The sequence below is a fragment of the Oncorhynchus gorbuscha genome, unplaced genomic scaffold, assembly GCF_021184085.1.
Source record: "Oncorhynchus gorbuscha isolate QuinsamMale2020 ecotype Even-year unplaced genomic scaffold, OgorEven_v1.0 Un_scaffold_1709, whole genome shotgun sequence".
Lineage (NCBI taxonomy): Eukaryota > Metazoa > Chordata > Actinopteri > Salmoniformes > Salmonidae > Oncorhynchus > Oncorhynchus gorbuscha.
This window is the reverse complement of record NW_025746408.1, coordinates 67,501-85,667: the sequence shown is the minus strand read 5'-3', so window position 1 is coordinate 85,667 and position 18,167 is coordinate 67,501. Positions and strand designations below refer to the sequence as shown.

General features: G+C 49.4%; 1 protein-coding gene across 1 annotated transcript in view; it reads left to right on the top strand.

Annotated features, from left to right (window-relative positions):
* Positions 1-704: 704 nt before the first annotated feature.
* LOC124023889 (brain-specific angiogenesis inhibitor 1-associated protein 2-like) overlaps positions 705-18,167 on the top strand; it is a gene marked incomplete at its 3' end in the record, with an annotated part of 69,137 nt that continues 51,674 nt past the window's right edge. The window contains exons 1-2 of the mRNA XM_046338052.1: positions 705-867; positions 7,047-7,133. Of these exons, the coding sequence (XP_046194008.1) occupies positions 705-867; positions 7,047-7,133 (250 nt within the window). The remainder of the gene's footprint in view (positions 868-7,046; positions 7,134-18,167) is intronic.

Below are 18,167 nucleotides of genomic sequence, written 5' to 3'. Positions count from 1 at the left end.
GTAATGGGTTAGGGTTAGTTGTAATGGGTTAGGGTTAGTTGTAGTGGGTTAGTTGTAGTGGGTTAGGGTTAGTTGTAATGGGTTAGGGTTAGTTGTAATGGGTTAGGGTTAGTTGCAGTGGGTTAGGGTTAGTTGTAATGGGTTAGGGTTAGTTGTAATGGGTTAGGGTTAGATGTAATGGGTTAGGGTTAGATGAATGAGGTGAATGGGATTCCACTTGTTTGATGCCATCCCATTTACTCCGTTCCAGCTGTCCTCCCCTTATCAGCCTCCACTGGGCTTTCCATGTAATACTATGCAGAAAGACCACGGCATTATTTCAGTCCTCTGCAGTCTCTCTCTCTCTCATTCCACCTCCATAATCAACGGTCCTCCCTCTCCTCCATATTCCTCTCCTCCCCTGCTACAGTCATTGATAACAGAACATGTTGAAAAGCACTGTAGGTGGACTATTGATTCAACAGGGTTATTCTAGAAATTGGGAAGTGCTGTGTCCCTACGATTGTTTATTATGCGTGTGTGTGTGTGTGTGTGTGTGTGTGTGTGTGTGTGTGTGTGTGTGTGTGTGTGTGTGTGTGTGTGTGTGTGTGTGTGTGTGTGTGTGTGTGTGTGTGTGTGTGTGTGTGTGTGTGTGTGTGTGTGTGTGTGTGTGTGTGTGTGTGTGTGTGTGTGTGTGTGTGTGTGTGGTGTGTGTGTGTGTATTTATGGCCACTCTAGTAGTATGCCAGCTTGTTCTACTGTCATTGTCGGTTTCTCCTCTAACAAACTCCCCTCCCTTCTCTCTCTTTCAGTCCATCATGGAGCAGTTCAACCCCTGCTTGCGGAACTTCGTTGCCATGGGGAAGAGCTATGAGAAGGCCCTATCCAGTGAGTGTTCTATTCTTCTTCTCCTCTAATCTGGTTCTGTGGCCTGTTCTTCTCTCCACTCTTTGTCGTCTGTTCCTCACCTCGCTCTCTCTTTCTCCTGCTCTCACTCTCTCCTCTCCTCCCACTCCTCTCCCTCTCCTCTCCTCTCCAGGTCTAGGCAGCCAGTCACCAGCCTCCTGCTCTCTCCTCTCCTCTCCTCCCACTCCTCTCCCTCTCCTCTCCAGGTCTAGGCAGCCAGTCACCAGCCTCCTGCTCTCACTCTCTCCTCTCCAGGTCTAGGCAGCCAGTCACCAGCCTCCTGCTCTCACTCTCTCCTCTCCTCCCACTCCTCTCCCTCTCCTCTCCAGGTCTAGGCAGCCAGTCACCAGCCTCCTGCTCTCACTCTCTCCTCCCACTGCTCTCCCTCTCCTCTCCAGGTCTAGGCAGCCAGTCACCAGCCTCTTGCTCTCACTCTCCTCTCCTCTCCTCCCACTCCTCTCCCTCTCCTCTCCAGGTCTAGGCAGCCAGTCACCAGCCTCCTGCTGTCACTCTCTCCTCTCCTCCCACTGCTCTCCCTCTCCCCTCTCCTCCCACTGCTCTCCCTCTCCTCTCCAGGTCTAGGCAGCCAGTCACCAGCCTCCTGCTCTCACTCTCCTCTCCTCTCCTCCCACTCCTCTCCCTCTCCTCTCCAGGTCTAGGCAGCCAGTCACCAGCCTCCTGCTCCCAGTCTCCTTTGTGCCGTCTCATTTAAAGAAAGGGATGATATTTCTCATCCTGACACCGTAGCAGTCACACAGCCAGTCTTATCATCTGGTCTGCAACCCCTGGCACAGCCTCAGGAGTGAGGATGTTTCCCAAACGGTATCCTGTTCCCTACATAGTGCACTACTTTAGACCCGAGGGAATAGGGTGTTGTTTGGGACTCAGACAGAGAGGTGTGTTGCAGAGCAGCAGTACAATCAACGCCTGGGTCCTAATCAGAGCAGAGCAGCAGTACAATCGACAGCTGGGAGCAGAGATGGAGCACTGTGTACCTCTGGAGTGATAGACAGTTCACTATAAAAGATCTGATAGACAATGGAAGTGTGTGTGTGTGTGTGTGTGTGTGTGTGTGTGTGTGTGTGTGTGTGTGTGTGTGTGTGTGTGTGTGTGTGTGTGTGTGTGTGTGTGTGTGTGTGTGTGTGTGTGTGTGTGTGTGTGTGTGTGTGTGTGTGTGTGTGTGTGTGTGTGTGTGTTTGCTCACTCTTTGGTTTTCCTAAAGAGGTTTAGGAGAGCAGACGAGTACAGATGGACTTATCACACAGGGGACAGAGTGTAGTTGAACCTAACTTGCTCAGATATCTCTCACTTTGTACTGTAGGTCAGGTCTGTCAACACCCCAATAAACACCACAGACACACGAACACATTCGCTGACATTCGCTGACAGAAGAGTCACTGTCTCCTCAACACTGAATATATCCAGATAACTTGGGGGGATAATGACCCATGAAGGAGTCTGCCCTCTGCAGTGGGATAATGACCCATGAAGGAGTCTGCCCTCTGCAGTGGGATAATGACCCATGAAGGAGTCTGCCCTCTGCAGTGGGATAATGACCCATGAAGGAGTCTGCCCTCTGCAGTGGGATAATGACCCATGAAGGAGTCTGCCCTCTGCAGTGGGTTAATGATCCATGAAGGAGTCTGCCCTCTGCAGTGGGTTAATGATCCATGAAGGAGTCTGCCCTCTGCAGTGGGTTAATGACCCATGAAGGAGTCTGCCCTCTGCAGTGGGTTAATGATCCATGAAGGAGTCTGCCCTCTGCAGTGGGTTAATGACCCATGAAGGAGTCTGCCCTCTGCAGTGGGTTAATGACCCCTCTGCAGTGGGATGATGATAATCCATGAAGGAGTCTGCCCTCTGCAGTGGGATGATGATCCATGAAGGAGTCTGCCCTCTGCAGTGGGTTAATAACCCATGAAGGAGTCTGCCCTCTGCAGTGGGATAATGACCCATGAAGGAGTCTGCCCTCTGCAGTGGGATGATGAATCCATGAAGGAGTCTGCCCTCTGCAGTGGGATGATGATCCATGAAGGAGTCTGCCCTCTGCAGTGGGATGATGATCCATGAAGGAGTCTGCCCTCTGCAGTGGGTTAATAACCCATGAAGGAGTCTGCCCTCTGCAGTGGGATGATGATGACCCATGAAGGAGTCTGCCCTCTGCAGTGGGTTAATAACCCATGAAGGAGTCTGCCCTCTGCAGTGGGATGATGATGACCCATGAAGGAGTCTGCCCTCTGCAGTGGGATGATGACCCATGAAGGAGTCTGCCCTCTGCAGTGGGTCAGGGGGGTGTAGCTCCTCCTCTGACTGGCTGGTCTCTGACCCCCCCCTTCACCCCATGCCAGTTTCTGTTCCTGGTAGGCTGGACAGGTCTAATAGGGAGACCTGGAGGATTGGTCCAGGCCAATTAGACCATTAAGAGGTGAGTGAAGAGGAGGGGGTGTGGGTGGACACATGCTGTAAACCCATATGGTCGTGTTAGTCAGTAGTAAGTAACTAAGCTTTAGTCTGAGCCTCAACGGTCCATAGGGCAGGAACCTGTCTTGTTTTTGTAATGTGATGCAGCTTGGTGTACAAGTTCACCCCCTGGACAGGACTCTTCTGTTGGCTGGGACTGGGACTGGGGGCTGGGGACTGGGAACTTTGGGCTGGGACTGGGACTGGGACTGGGACTATAGGAGTCCATTTGGAATTCTGCATGTCAAGGGAGTTGCATCCTAACCCTAAGGTAGATGGTGTCCTCTCTCTAAGGTAGCTAGGAAGCGGTGGATCACTACCATGTCTGACCCTTCTCTCCCCACCCACTGTCTGCTGCCCAGTTATAGACCCTAATCCTCTGGTCTGTTCCTCTTCATTCTGTTGGTCCTGTCTCACCCTCTACATTCTGTTGGTCCTGTCTGTCCCTCTACATTCTGTTGGTCCTGTCTCACCCTCTACATTCTGTTGGTCCTGTCTGTCCCTCTACATTACGTTGGTCCTGTCTGTCCCTCTACATTACGTTGGTCCTGTCTGTCCCTCTTCATTACGTTGGTCCTGTCTCACCCTCTACAATATGTTGGTCCTGTCTCACCCTCTACAATATGTTGGTCCTGTCTGTCCCTCTACAATATGTTGGTCCTGTCTGTCCCTCTACAATATGTTGGTCCTGTCTGTCCCTCTACATTACGTTGGTCCTGTCTGTCCCTCTACATTACGTTGGTCCTGTCTGTCCCTCTACATTCTGTTGGAAGGAAGTAAAGTAACTCAGCTTATCTACCCACACACACACACACACACACACACACACACACACACACACACACACACACACACACACACACACACACACACACACACACACACACACACACTGCCCACTATTAGCTGTGTGTTGAAGAGGGCGCACACACACACACACAAACCCCCCCTGCAGACAAATATATATTGACATTTATATCAACACTCCACATAATCAGACTGAGCATTTCAATGGCAAACGGAGGCACAAGGAAATAAAGTATTAAATATATATTTGTTATTGTCATGAAATAAACAGGGATTTATTAGACATACAGTGATGATACAAACATCAAATTAAAACACTACATGGGGGCTTGAAACTAGAAAAGGCCTGTTACTAATCAATCACCCTTAAAGATTAAACAAACCTACTCAACCCTCATCTTATCTCTACTGTCAATCAATACATCTAATACCAACCAGTGCTCCAACTCTTCCACAAGGCAGGCTGTAACTTCCAATCCAGAACAATTTGAACCCAGATCCCCCTGCTGGGCGGGGCGGGGCTGGACTGGGCGGGGCTGGACTGGGTGGAACTGGGCGGGGCTGGACTGGGCGGGACTGGGCGGGGCGGGGCTGGGCTGGACTGGACTGGGCGAGACTGGACTGGACTGGGCTGGACTGGGCGGAACGGGGCTGGACTGGGCTGGACTGGGCTGGACTGGGCGGGGCTGGACTGGGCGGGACTGGGCTGGACTGGGCGGGGCTGGACTGGGCTGGACTGGGCGGGGCTGGACTGGGCGGGACTGGGCGGGGCTGGGCTGGACTGGACTGGGCGGGACTGGGCTGGACTGGGCTGGATATGACAAGTGAGGAGTTGTTCAGGCGGACCAGAGTTGGCCACCGCTGCCAGCCAGTCAGTCAGTGATGATGGATAGTGGGCTGGTTCATGTTCAGTCAGTCTACTTGTCCACTGTCAGTGATGATGGATAGTGGGCTGGTTCATGTTCAGTCAGACTCGGGGCCAGAGTTGGCCACTGTTTCTGTCAGCCTGTTTGGGGAGCAGCAGGTTGGCAGGCAACAGTGGTGTCTGACTTTGGCCCAGTCTGGTTCTCACTTCTCACAGCCTGTCAGTCCCCTGTGAGTGTTGACAGCCACAGCAGAGGTCTGGTCTAGGTTGAATCCAGCTAGCTGCACTAGACAGCCCATAATAACTAGTTGTTCAGGATCCAGCTAGCTGCACTAGACAGCCCATAATAACTAGTTGTTCAGGATCCTGCTAGCTGCACTAGACAGCCCATAATAACACGTTGTTCAGGATCCAGCTAGCTACTGTAGCGTTACAGTAGCTAGCTAGATCCTGAATGTGTTACTGTAGCATCGTTCTCTCTCTCTCTCTCCACATGAGACACACCATTACTCTCTATAGCATCATCCTCTCTCTCCACATGAGACACACCATTACTCTCTATAGCATCGTCCTCTCTCTCTCCACATGAGACGCATCATCCTCTCTCCACATGAGACGCCATTACTCTCTATAGCATCGTCCTCTCGCTCTCTCCACATGAGACACACCATTACTCTCTATAGCATCGTCCTCTCTCTCTCTCCACATGAGACACACCATTACTCTCTATAGCATCGTCCTCTCTCTCTCTCCACATGAGACGCCATTACTCTCTATAGCATCGTCCTCTCTCTCTCTCCACATGAGACGCCATTACTCTCTATAGCATCGTCCTCTCTCTCTCTCCACATGAGACGCCATTACTCTCTATAGCATCGTCCTCTCTCTCTCTCCACATGAGACGCCATTACTCTCTATAGCATCGTCCTCTCTCTCTCTCTCTCTCCACATGAGACACACCATTACTCTCTATAGCATCGTCCTCTCTCTCTCTCCACATGAGACGCCATTACTCTCTATAGCATCGTCCTCTCTCTCTCTCCACATGAGACGCCATTACTCTCTATAGCATCGTCCTCTCTCTCTCTCTCTCTCCACATGAGACACACCATTACTCTCTATAGCATCGTCCTCTCTCTCTCTCCACATGAGACACACCATTACTCTCTATAGCATCGTCCTCTCTCTCTCTCTCTCTCCACATGAGACACACCATTACTCTCTATAGCATCGTCCTCTCTCTCTCTCCACATGAGACACACCATTACTCTCTATAGCATCGTCCTCTCTCTCTCTCCACATGAGACACACCATTACTCTCTATAGCATCGTCCTCTCTCTCTCTCTCTCTCCACATGAGACACACCATTACTCTCTATAGCATCGTCCTCTCTCTCTCTCCACATGAGACACACCATTACTCTCTATAGCATCGTCCTCTCTCTCTCTCCACATGAGGCACACCATTACTCTCTATAGCATCGTCCTCTCTCTCTCTCCACATGAGACACACCATTACTCTCTATAGCATCGTCCTCTCTCTCTCTTCACATGAGACACACCATTACTCTCTATAGCATCGTCCTCTCTCTCTCTCCACATGAGACACACCATTACTCTCTATAGCATCGTCCTCTCTCTCTCTCCACATGAGACACACCATTACTCTCTATAGCATCGTCCTCTCTCTCTCTCCACATGAGACACACCATTACTCTCTATAGCATCGTCCTCTCTCTCTCTCTCTCTCTCCACATGAGACACACCATTACTCTCTATAGCATCGTCCTCTCTCTCTCTCTCCACATGAGACACACCATTACTCTCTATAGCATCGTCCTCTCTCTCTCTCCACATGAGACGCATCGTCCTCTCTCTCCACATGAGACACACCATTACTCTCTATAGCATCGTCTTCTCTCTCGACGTGAGGATGTGTGTGAACACTTCTGTGTGTGCGTCTTTATAGGCCACGGAGTTGCCCTCTACCTCTGACCCTAATCTCATGCTGTTCTTCCTCTGTCCCCAGATGTGACGTTTGCTGCTAAGGGCTACTTTGATGCCCTGGTGAGGATGGGAGAGCTAGCCAGTGAGAGCCAGGGATCCAAGGACATGGGTGAGTAGTAGCCAATCAGCTGTCAGGATGTTGTGTCCCGCCCGTCCCTGGACCTAAAGGGGTATTCAGTGCTGGCCAATGCTTGTCTTAGTGTTTGTACTGTAAGTCCGTTTGTCCGTGTCTATCAGCTGCTACATATCTCTTTCCCTTCTCTGGATCTAAAGGGGGTGGTTAACTGGGCTCTCCTGCTGGCCAACACACACACAGTCACTTCCTGTGTTTGTGTCACAGTAATGTCAGGTCTGTAGAGAGATGACCCAGTCTTTGTTTTCCACGCAGGCAGCATTGTGGGGTCACTCCGACACTCTAAAAAGAAAAGCTTCCTGGATGATCCTTTAGGGGTTCTTCAAATTGAACTGTGGGGGAACCTCTCAGTTCTTCAAAGAACCCCCTTAATGGTTCCTCAAATAACCCCCTTAATGGTTCCTCAAAGAACCCCCTTAATGCTTCCTCAAAGAACCCCCTTAATGGTTCCTCAAAGAACCCCCTTAATGGTTCCTCAAAGAACCCCCTTAATGGTTCCTCAAAGAACCCCCTTAATGGTTCCTCAAAGAACCCCCTTAATGGTTCCTCAAAGAACCCCCTTAATGGTTCCTCAAAGAACCCCTTAATGGTTCCTCAAAGAACCCCCTTAATGGTTCCTCAAAGAACCCCCTTAATGCTTCCTCAAAGAACCCCCTTAATGGTTCCTCAAAGAACCCCCTTAATGGTTCCTCAAAGAACCCCTTAATGGTTCCTCAAAGAACCCCCTTAATGGTTCCTCAAAGAACCCCCTTAATGGTTCCTCAAAGAACCCCTTAATGGTTCCTCAAAGAACCCCTTAATGGTTCCTCAAAGAACCCCCTTAATGGATCCTCAAAGAACCCCTTAATGGTTCCTCAAAGAACCCCCTTAATGGTTCCTCAAAGAACCCCCTTAATGGTTCCTCAAAGAACCCCCTTAATGGTTCCTCAAAGAACCCCCTTAATGGTTCCTCAAAGAACCCCCTTAATGGTTCCTCAAAGAACCCTCTTAATGGATCCTCAAAGAACCCCCTTAATGGTTCCTCAAAGAACCCCCTTAATGGTTCCTCAAAGAACCCCCTTAATGCTTCCTCAAAGAACCCCCTTAATGGTTCCTCAAAGAACCCCCTTAATGGTTCCTCAAATAACCTTTTTTTGGGTTAATTTGTTTTTTACCCACCACTATTATTATTATTAATATTATCAATATGCATAACAATAACATATTTGAGTGTTTTATGATTTTAGTGTAAAAGCAGCATTCTACCATCTAAATATGTGGTAAACTCCAAGCAGAGCTCCAAGTTCAATCAGTTTCTCCTCTGGCATGTTAATGTGTTGATGTCCTTTGTCAGGTTTCCATGTCTATTCATCAGTGATGTAGGGAGGGTGAAGTCTGTGAAAACAAAAATATGAATTATACAGATGAGTAACAAAACGTGCACATGACCGTATTCAAACCTTGTTATTTGTGGTAAATGTGAATGAAAACATTGTTCACTTCTGACTGGTTTTCATACACACATCTTGTCCGTAACGTAGAGACCTCTGGGATCTTCGTTGAAGAGGTCAGAGAGGAGGTAGAGGACTGCTGCTAGAAGGTTTTAGAGAAACCATTCATACCAATGTAATGATAATGTAATGCAGATCACATGTAGGTTATGTGACAAACCAATACCATTTGTACATACCTTTGTGTGCCTTCTCGTCAGTACTCCTACAGACACATAAGTGGGTCGTTCAGTCATCTGCACCTGTAGCCTTCAACAGATTCTTCTTTCTTTGTTGATCAACATCCTTTGAAATTGGTCCATTTTCTGATTATAAAGAATTTTAAAAGGGAGAAAGTGCCCGACCAACACAGGGAGACAGTGCCCGACCAACACAGGGAGACAGTACCCGACCAACACAGGGAGACAGTGTCCGACCAACACAGGGAGACAGTGTCCGACCAACACAGGGAGACAGTGTCCGACCAACACAGGGAGACAGTGTCCGACCAACACAGGGAGACAGTGCCCGACCAACACAGGGAGACAGTGCCCGACCAACACAGGGAGACAGTGCCCGACCAACACAGGGAGACAGTGCCCGACCAACACAGGGAGACAGTGCCCGACCAACACAGGGAGACAGTGCCCGACCAACACAGGGAGACAGTGCCCGACCAACACAGGGAGACAGTGCCCGACCAACACAGGGAGACAGTGCCCGACCAACACAGGGAGACAGTGCCCGACCAACACAGGGAGACAGTGCCCGACCAACACAGGGAGACAGTGCCCGACCAACACAGGGAGACAGTGCCCGACCAACACAGGGAGACAGTGCCCGACCAACACAGGGAGACAGTGCCCGACCAACACAGGGAGACAGTGCCCGACCAACACAGGGAGACAGTGCCCGACCAACACAGGGAGACAGTGCCCGACCAACACAGGGAGACAGTGCCCGACCAACACAGGGAGACAGTGCCCGACCAACACAGGGAGACAGTGCCCGACCAACACAGGGAGACAGTGCCCGACCAACACAGGGAGACAGTGCCCGACCAACACAGGGAGACAGTGCCCGACCAACACAGGGAGACAGTGCCCGACCAACACAGGGAGACAGTGCCCGACCAACACAGGGAGACAGTGCCCGACCAACACAGGGAGACAGTGCCCGACCAACACAGGGAGACAGTGCCCGACCAACACAGGGAGACAGTGCCCGACCAACACAGCCATTTGACAAATATGAAATGATAGATGATATCATCATAAAATATTATCAATTTAGATCAGAGCTGGAGGTCGACCGATTTATGATTTTTCAGCAGATACTGATTATTGGAGGACCAAAAAAAGCCAATACCGATGAATCAGGTGTTTTATTTATTTATTATTGATATATATTTTTGTAATATGACAATTACAACAATACTGAGTGAACACTTTTATTTTAACTTAATATAATAGATAAAAATCCATTTTGTCTCAAATAAATAAGGAAACATGTTCAATTTGGTTTAAATAATGCAAAAACAAAGTGTTGGAGAAAAGTAAAAGTGCAATATGTCTGGCAAATTAATTACGCTCTTTGTTAGGAAGAAACACAGTTTGCAACGAGCCAGGCGGCCCAAAATGTTGCATATACCCTGTTGCATATACACTGTTGCATATACCCTGTTGCATATACCCTGTTGCATATACCCTGTTGCATATACCCTGTTGCATATACCCTGTTGCATATACCCTGTTGCATATACCCTGTTGCATATACCCTGTTGCATATACCCTGTTGCATATACCCTGTTGCATATACCCTGTTGCATATACCCTGTTGCATATACCCTGTTGCATATACCCTGTTGCATATACCCTGTTGCATATACCCTGTTGCATATACCCTGTTGCATATACACTGTTGCATATACCCTGTTGCATATACCCTGTTGCATATACCCTGTTGCATATACCCTGACTCTGCTTGCACTGAACACAAGAGAAATGACACAATTTCCAGAGTTGAATATTGCCTGCTAACATGCATTTCTTGTAACTAAATATGCAGGTTTAAAATATATACTTGTGTTGATTTTAAGAAAGTCATTGATGTTAATGGTTAGGTACATTGGTTTAATGGCCATTCTTTTTTCGAGGATGCGCACCCGTTTGGCGAAGTACATTTACATTTACATTTAAGTCATTTAGCAGACGCTCTTATCCAGAGCGACTTAGGCTGTGATTCGATGATAAATTACCAGGCACCGCATCGATTATATGCAACGCAGGACAAGCTAGATAACTACACATGGTTGATGATCTTACTAGTTTAACTAGTGATTATGTGAAGATTGTTTTTATAAGATACGTTTAATGCCAGCTAGCACCTTACCTTGGCTCCTTGCTGCACTTGCATAACAGGTGGTCAGCCTGCCACGCAGTCTCCTTGTGGAGTGCAATGTAATCAGCGTCCAAAATTCAGATTACTGATTGTTATGAACTTGAAATCGACCCTAATTAATCGTCCATTCAGATGAATCGGTCGACCTCTAATACAAGCAGAAACCCTTAACTGGACATAGGATGTCACTTTTGACCAGGGCCCTATGGGTAATGAGGTGCCATTTTCAACTCGCACCTTGTCAACGTGGAGGAGACCGATGTATGATGAGGATAGAGAAGGAGAGAGACCGATGTATGATGAGGATAGAGAAGGAGAGAGACCGATGTATGATGAGGATAGAGAAGGAGAGAGAAAGAGGAGACCGATGTATGATGAAGATAGAGAAGGAGAGAGACCGATGTATGATGAGGATAGAGAAGGAGAGAGAAAGAGGAGACCGATGTATGATGAGGATAGAGAAGGAGAGAGACCGATGTATGATGAGGATAGAGAAGGAGAGAGACCGATGTATGATGAGGATAGAGAAGGAGAGAGACCGATGTATGATGAGGATAGAGAAGGAGAGAGACCGATGTATGATGAGGATAGAGAAGTCAATCACCACCTTCCGGAGACACCTGAAACCCCACCTCTTTAAGGAATACCTAGGATAGGATAAGTAATCCCTCTCACCCCACCCCCCCTAAGTTTTAGATGCACTATTGTTAAGTGACTGTCCCACTGGATGTCATAAGGTGAATGCACCAATTTGTAAGTCGCTCTGGATAAGAGCGTCTGCTAAATGACTTAAATGTAAATGTAATGTAAATGTAGAAGGAGAGAGACCGATGTATGATGAGGATAGAGAAGGAGAGAGACCGATGTATGATGAGGATAGAGAAGGAGAGAGAAAGAGGAGACCGATGTATGATGAGGATAGAGAAGGAGAGAGACCGATGTATGATGAGGATAGAGAAGGAGAGAGAAAGAGGAGACCGATGTATGATGAGGATAGAGAAGGACAGAGACCGATGTATGATGAGGATAGAGAAGGAGAGAGACCGATGTATGATGAGGATAGAGAAGGAGAGAGACCGATGTATGATGAGGATAGAGAAAGAGGAGACCGATGTATGATGAGGATAGAGAAGGAGAGAGACCGATGTATGATGAGGATAGAGAAGGAGAGAGACCGATGTATGATGAGGATAGAGAAGGAGAGAGACCGATGTATGATGAGGATAGAGAAGGAGAGAGACCGATGTATGATGAGGATAGAGAAGGAGAGAGACCGATGTATGATGAGGATAGAGAAGGAGAGAGACCGATGTATGATGAGGATAGAGAAGGAGAGAGACCGATGTATGATGAGGATAGAGAAGGAGAGAGACCGATGTATGATGAGGATAGAGAAGGAGAGAGACCGATGTATGATGAGGATAGAGAAGGAGAGAGACCGATGTATGATGAGGATAGAGAAGGAGAGAGAAAGAGCGAAAGGCGACGTCCTCTGCAAATTAGATTTCAAAAAGTCATTTCATTTTGTGACAGACAGCAGCTTGGTGGATTTGATTCAGTTCCACTTAAAAGTGGATTGGTTTTAGCTCAGAGGGTGTGTGTGTGTCCATCCTTGTGTCTTGGTCCATTTATAAAAGGTCTACAGATCCACAAGTTGACAGGAGCTGCTGCCCTCGGATACAATAGTTGCCGTGGCAACAGCTGGCGGTCCCGATGTTTTATCTCCACTCTGGGGACATCAGTCTCTGTGAAGACATCAGTGTCTGTGATAGGATTCTCCTCTCCTTGATCCATGAGCAACAAGCTGTTTATTCTGACAGGTTTTCATGGCTCTGTTCTGTAGGGTGTTCTGTAGTAGGACAGCTGGGGGGTGTTCTGTAGTAGGACAGCTGGGGGTGTTCTGTAGTAGGACAGCTGGGGGGTGTTCTGTAGTAGGACAGCTGGGGGTGTTCTGTAGTAGGACAGCTGGGGGTGTTCTGTAGTAGGACAGCTGGGGGTGTTCTGTAGTAGGACAGCTGGGGGGTGTTCTGTAGTAGGACAGCTGGGGGGGTGTTCTGTAGTAGGACAGCTGGGGGGGTGTTCTGTAGTAGGACAGCTGGGGGTGTTCTGTAGTAGGACAGCTGGGGGGTGTTCTGTAGTAGGACAGCTGGGGGTGTTCTGTAGTAGGACAGCTGGGGGTGTTCTGTAGTAGGACAGCTGGGGGGTGTTCTGTAGTAGGACAGCTGGGGGGTTCTGTAGTAAGACAGCTGGGGGGGTCTGTAGTAGGACAGCTGGGGGGTTCTGTAGTAGGACAGCTGGGGGGTTCTGTAGTAGGACAGCTGGGGGGTTCTGTAGTAGGACAGCTGGGGGGGGGGGGGGGGGGGGGGTTCTGTAGTAGGACAGCTGGGGGGGGGGTTCTGTAGTAGGACAGCTGGGGGGGGGGTTCTGTAGTCGGACAGCTGGGGGTGTTTTGTAGTAGGACAGCTGGGGGGGGGGGTGTTTTGTAGTAGGACAGCTGGGGGGGGGGTTCTGTAGTCGGACAGCTGGGGGGGGTGTTCTGTAGTAGGACAGCTGGGGGGGGGGGTTCTGTAGTCGGACAGCTGGGGGTGTTCTGTAGTAGGACAGCTGGGGGGGGTGTTCTGTAGTAGGACAGCTGGGGGGGGGGTTCTGTAGTAGGACAGCTGGGGGGGGGGGGTTCTGTAGTAGGACAGCTGGGGGGGGGTTCTGTAGTCGGACAGCTGGGGGTGTTCTGTAGTAGGACAGCTGGGGGGTGTTCTGTAGTAGGACAGCTGGGGGGGGTGTTCTGTAGTAGGACAGCTGGGGGGGTGTTATGTAGTAGGACAGCTGGGGGGTGTTATGTAGTAGGACAGCTGGGGGTGTTCTGTAGTAGGACAGCTGGGGGGTTGGGGGGGTGTTCTGTAAGGTGTAGTACAGCGTAGTTGGGGCTTCCCTGAGCTAATCAGTCAGCCAGAGGGAAAGACATGGAAGTGATGTGTGGATGTTTTATTCAGTAAAAGGGCTTTTCATTTGACATTTACACGTTAGTCATTTAGCAGATGCTCTTATCCAGAGAGACGTACAGTTAGTTAATCATCTGAAGAGGGCTAGGTGAGACAACCACATCATATCTGTCATAGTAAGTACATTTTTCCTCAGTAGCTATCAGTACAGTCAGCTCTAGTGCGGGAAAGTGGGCGTGTTAGTTCATGAAAGGTATGTTTTTGTGGGGGAGGGGGTGCTGTGGGATTATCCACACCACACACACAGCCATGAGAGGTTTCCCATTGATTTCAAGGTGTTAACATGTTAACAGACGATATCTCATATCATTTACCCAGCTCAGACCCTCTACAGGAACACAATGTCCCATAGAGGTGTGTCTGACTCCAGAATAGCTATGTGTGAAACCGATCCCCCTCTTCTCCATAGGTTTTCTCAACAGATTAAACTATGTTTGAAATGATTCATTCCTGTGTGTGTGTGTGTGTGTGTGTGTGTGTGTGTGTGTGTGTGTGTGTGTGTGTGTGTGTGTGTGTGTGTGTGTGTGTGTGTGTGTGTGTGTGTGTGTGTGTGTGTGTGTGTGTGTGTGTGTGTGTGTGTGTGTGTGTGTGTGTGTGTGTGTGTGTGTGTGAAATCAAAGTGTGAATAATTCCAACACATCAACATGTTTTTGATAATAACACTAGTAACTGTTGTTCCAATTTCTACTCTTCCATACTATGTGTAGACCACACCCACTTTCCCCTGTAGTTGTAGCTCTCTCTAGGTAGACCACACCCACTTTCCCCTGTAGCTGTAGCTTTCTCTAGGTAGACCACACCCACTTTCCCCTGTAGCTGTAGCTCTCTCTAGGTAGACCACACCCACTTTCCCCTGTAGCTGTAGCTCTCTCTAGGTAGACCACGCCCACTTTACCCTGAAGTTGTAGCTCCCTCTCTAGGTAGACCACACCCACTTTCCCCTGAAGTTGTAGCTCCCTCTCTAGGTAGACCACACCCACTTTCCCCCGAAGTTGTAGCTCCCTCTCTAGGTAGACCACACCCACTTTCCCCTGAAGTTGTAGCTCCCTCTCTAGGTAGACCACACCCACTTTCTCCTGTAGTTGTAGCTCTCTCTAGGTAGACCACACCCACTTTCCCCTGTAGTTGTAGCTCCCTCTCTTGGTAGACCACACCCACTTTCTCTTGTAGTTGAATCTCTCCCTCCCTCTCTAGGTAGACCACACCCACTTTCCCCTGCAGTTGTAGCTCCCTCTCTAGGTAGACCACACCCACTTTTCCCTGTATTTGTAGCTCTCTCTCTAGGTAGACCACACCCACTTTCCCCTGCTGTTGTAGCTCTCTCTAGGTAGACCACACCCACTTTCCCCTGTAGCTGTAGCTCTCTCTAGGTAGACCACGCCCACTTTACCCTGTAGTTGTAGCTCCCTCTCTAGGTAGACCACACCCACTTTCCCCTGTAGTTGTAGCTCTCTCTCTCTAGGTAGACCACACCCACTTTCCACTGTAAATGTAGCTCTCTAGGTAGACCACACCCACTTTCCCCTCTAGTTGTAGCTCTCCCTCGAGGTAGACCACACCCACGTTCTCCTGTAGTTGCAGCTCTCTCTAGGTAGACCACACCCACTTTCCCCTGTAGTTTTAGCTCTCTCTAGGTAGACCACACCCACTTTCCCCTGTAGCTGTAGCTCTCTCTAGGTAGACCACGCCCACTTTACCCTGAAGTTGTAGCTCCCTCTCTAGGTAGACCACACCCACTTTCCCCTGAAGTTGTAGCTCCCTCTCTAGGTAGACCACACCCACTTTCCCCCGGTTGTAGCTCCCTCTCTAGGTAGACCACACCCACTTTCCCCGAAGTTGTAGCTCCCTCTCTAGGTAGACCACACCCACTTTCTCCTGTAGTTGTAGCTCTCTCTAGGTAGACCACACCCACTTTCCCCTGTAGTTGTAGCTCCCTCTCTTGGTAGACCACACCCACTTTCTCTTGTAGTTGAATCTCTCCCTCCCTCTCTAGGTAGACCACACCCACTTTCCCCTGCAGTTGTAGCTCCCTCTCTAGGTAGACCACACCCACTTTTCCCTGTATTTGTAGCTCTCTCTCTAGGTAGACCACACCCACTTTCCCCTGCTGTTGTAGCTCTCTCTAGGTAGACCACACCCACTTTCCCCTGTAGCTGTAGCTCTCTCTAGGTAGACCACGCCCACTTTACCCTGTAGTTGTAGCTCCCTCTCTAGGTAGACCACACCCACTTTCCCCTGTAGTTGTAGCTCTCTCTCTCTAGGTAGACCACACCCACTTTCCACTGTAAATGTAGCTCTCTAGGTAGACCACACCCACTTTCCCCTGTAGTTGTAGCTCTCCCTCGAGGTAGACCACACCCACGTTCTCCTGTAGTTGCAGCTCTCTCTAGGTAGACCACACCCACTTTCCCCTGTAGTTTTAGCTCTCTCTAGGTAGACCACACCCACTTTCTCCTGTAGTTGTATCTTTCCCTCCCTCTCTAGGTAGACCACACCCACTTTCTCCTGTAGTTGTATCTTTCCCTCCCTCTCTAGGTAGACCACACCCACTTACTCCTGTAGTTGGAGCTCTCTCTCTAGATAGACCACACCCACTTACTCCTGTAGTTTGAGCTCTCTCTCTAGGTAGACCACACACACTTACTCCTGTAGTTGGAGCTCTCTCTCTAGATAGACCACACCCGCTTACTCCTGTAGTTGGAGCTCTCTCTCTAGATAGACCACACCCACTTACTCCTGTAGTTGGAGCTCTCTCTCTAGGTAGACCACACCCACTTACTCCTGTAGTTGGAGCTCTCTCTCTAGGTAGACCACACCCACTTACTCCTGTAGTTGGAGCTCTCTCTCTAGGTAGACCACACCCACTTACTCCTGTAGTTGGAGCTCTCTCTCTAGATAGACCACACCCACTTACTCCTGTAGTTGGAGCACTCTCTCTAGATAGACCACACCCACTTACTCCTGTAGTTGGAGCTCTCTCTCTAGATAGACCACACCCACTTACTCCTGTAGTTGGAGCTCTCTCTCTAGATAGACCACACCCACTTACTCCTGTTGTTGTAGCTCTCTCTAGGTAGACCACACCCACTTTCCCCTGTAGCTGTAGCTCTCTCTAGGTAGACCACGCCCACTTTACCCTGTAGTTGTAGCTCCCTCTCTAGGTAGACCACACCCACTTTCCCCTGTAGTTGTAGCTCTCTCTCTCTAGGTAGACCACACCCACTTTCCACTGTAAATGTAGCTCTCTAGGTAGACCACACCCACTTTCCCCTGTAGTTGTAGCTCTCCCTCGAGGTAGACCACACCCACGTTCTCCTGTAGTTGCAGCTCTCTCTAGGTAGACCACACCCACTTTCCCCTGTAGTTTTAGCTCTCTCTAGGTAGACCACACCCACTTTCCCCTGTAGCTGTAGCTCTCTCTAGGTAGACCACGCCCACTTTACCCTGAAGTTGTAGCTCCCTCTCTAGGTAGACCACACCCACTTTCCCCTGAAGTTGTAGCTCCCTCTCTAGGTAGACCACACCCACTTTCCCCCGAAGTTGTAGCTCCCTCTCTAGGTAGACCACACCCACTTTCCCCTGAAGTTGTAGCTCCCTCTCTAGGTAGACCACACCCACTTTCTCCTGTAGTTGTAGCTCTCTCTAGGTAGACCACACCCACTTTCCCCTGTAGTTGTAGCTCCCTCTCTTGGTAGACCACACCCACTTTCTCTTGTAGTTGAATCTCTCCCTCCCTCTCTAGGTAGACCACACCCACTTTCCCCTGCAGTTGTAGCTCCTCTCTAGGTAGACCACACCCACTTTTCCCTGTATTTGTAGCTCTCTCTCTAGGTAGACCACACCCACTTTCCCCTGCTGTTGTAGCTCTCTCTAGGTAGACCACACCCACTTTCCCCTGTAGCTGTAGCTCTCTCTAGGTAGACCACGCCCACTTTACCCTGTAGTTGTAGCTCCCTCTCTAGGTAGACCACACCCACTTTCCCCTGTAGTTGTAGCTCTCTCTCTCTAGGTAGACCACACCCACTTTCCACTGTAAATGTAGCTCTCTAGGTAGACCACACCCACTTTCCCCTGTAGTTGTAGCTCTCCCTCGAGGTAGACCACACCCACGTTCTCCTGTAGTTGCAGCTCTCTCTAGGTAG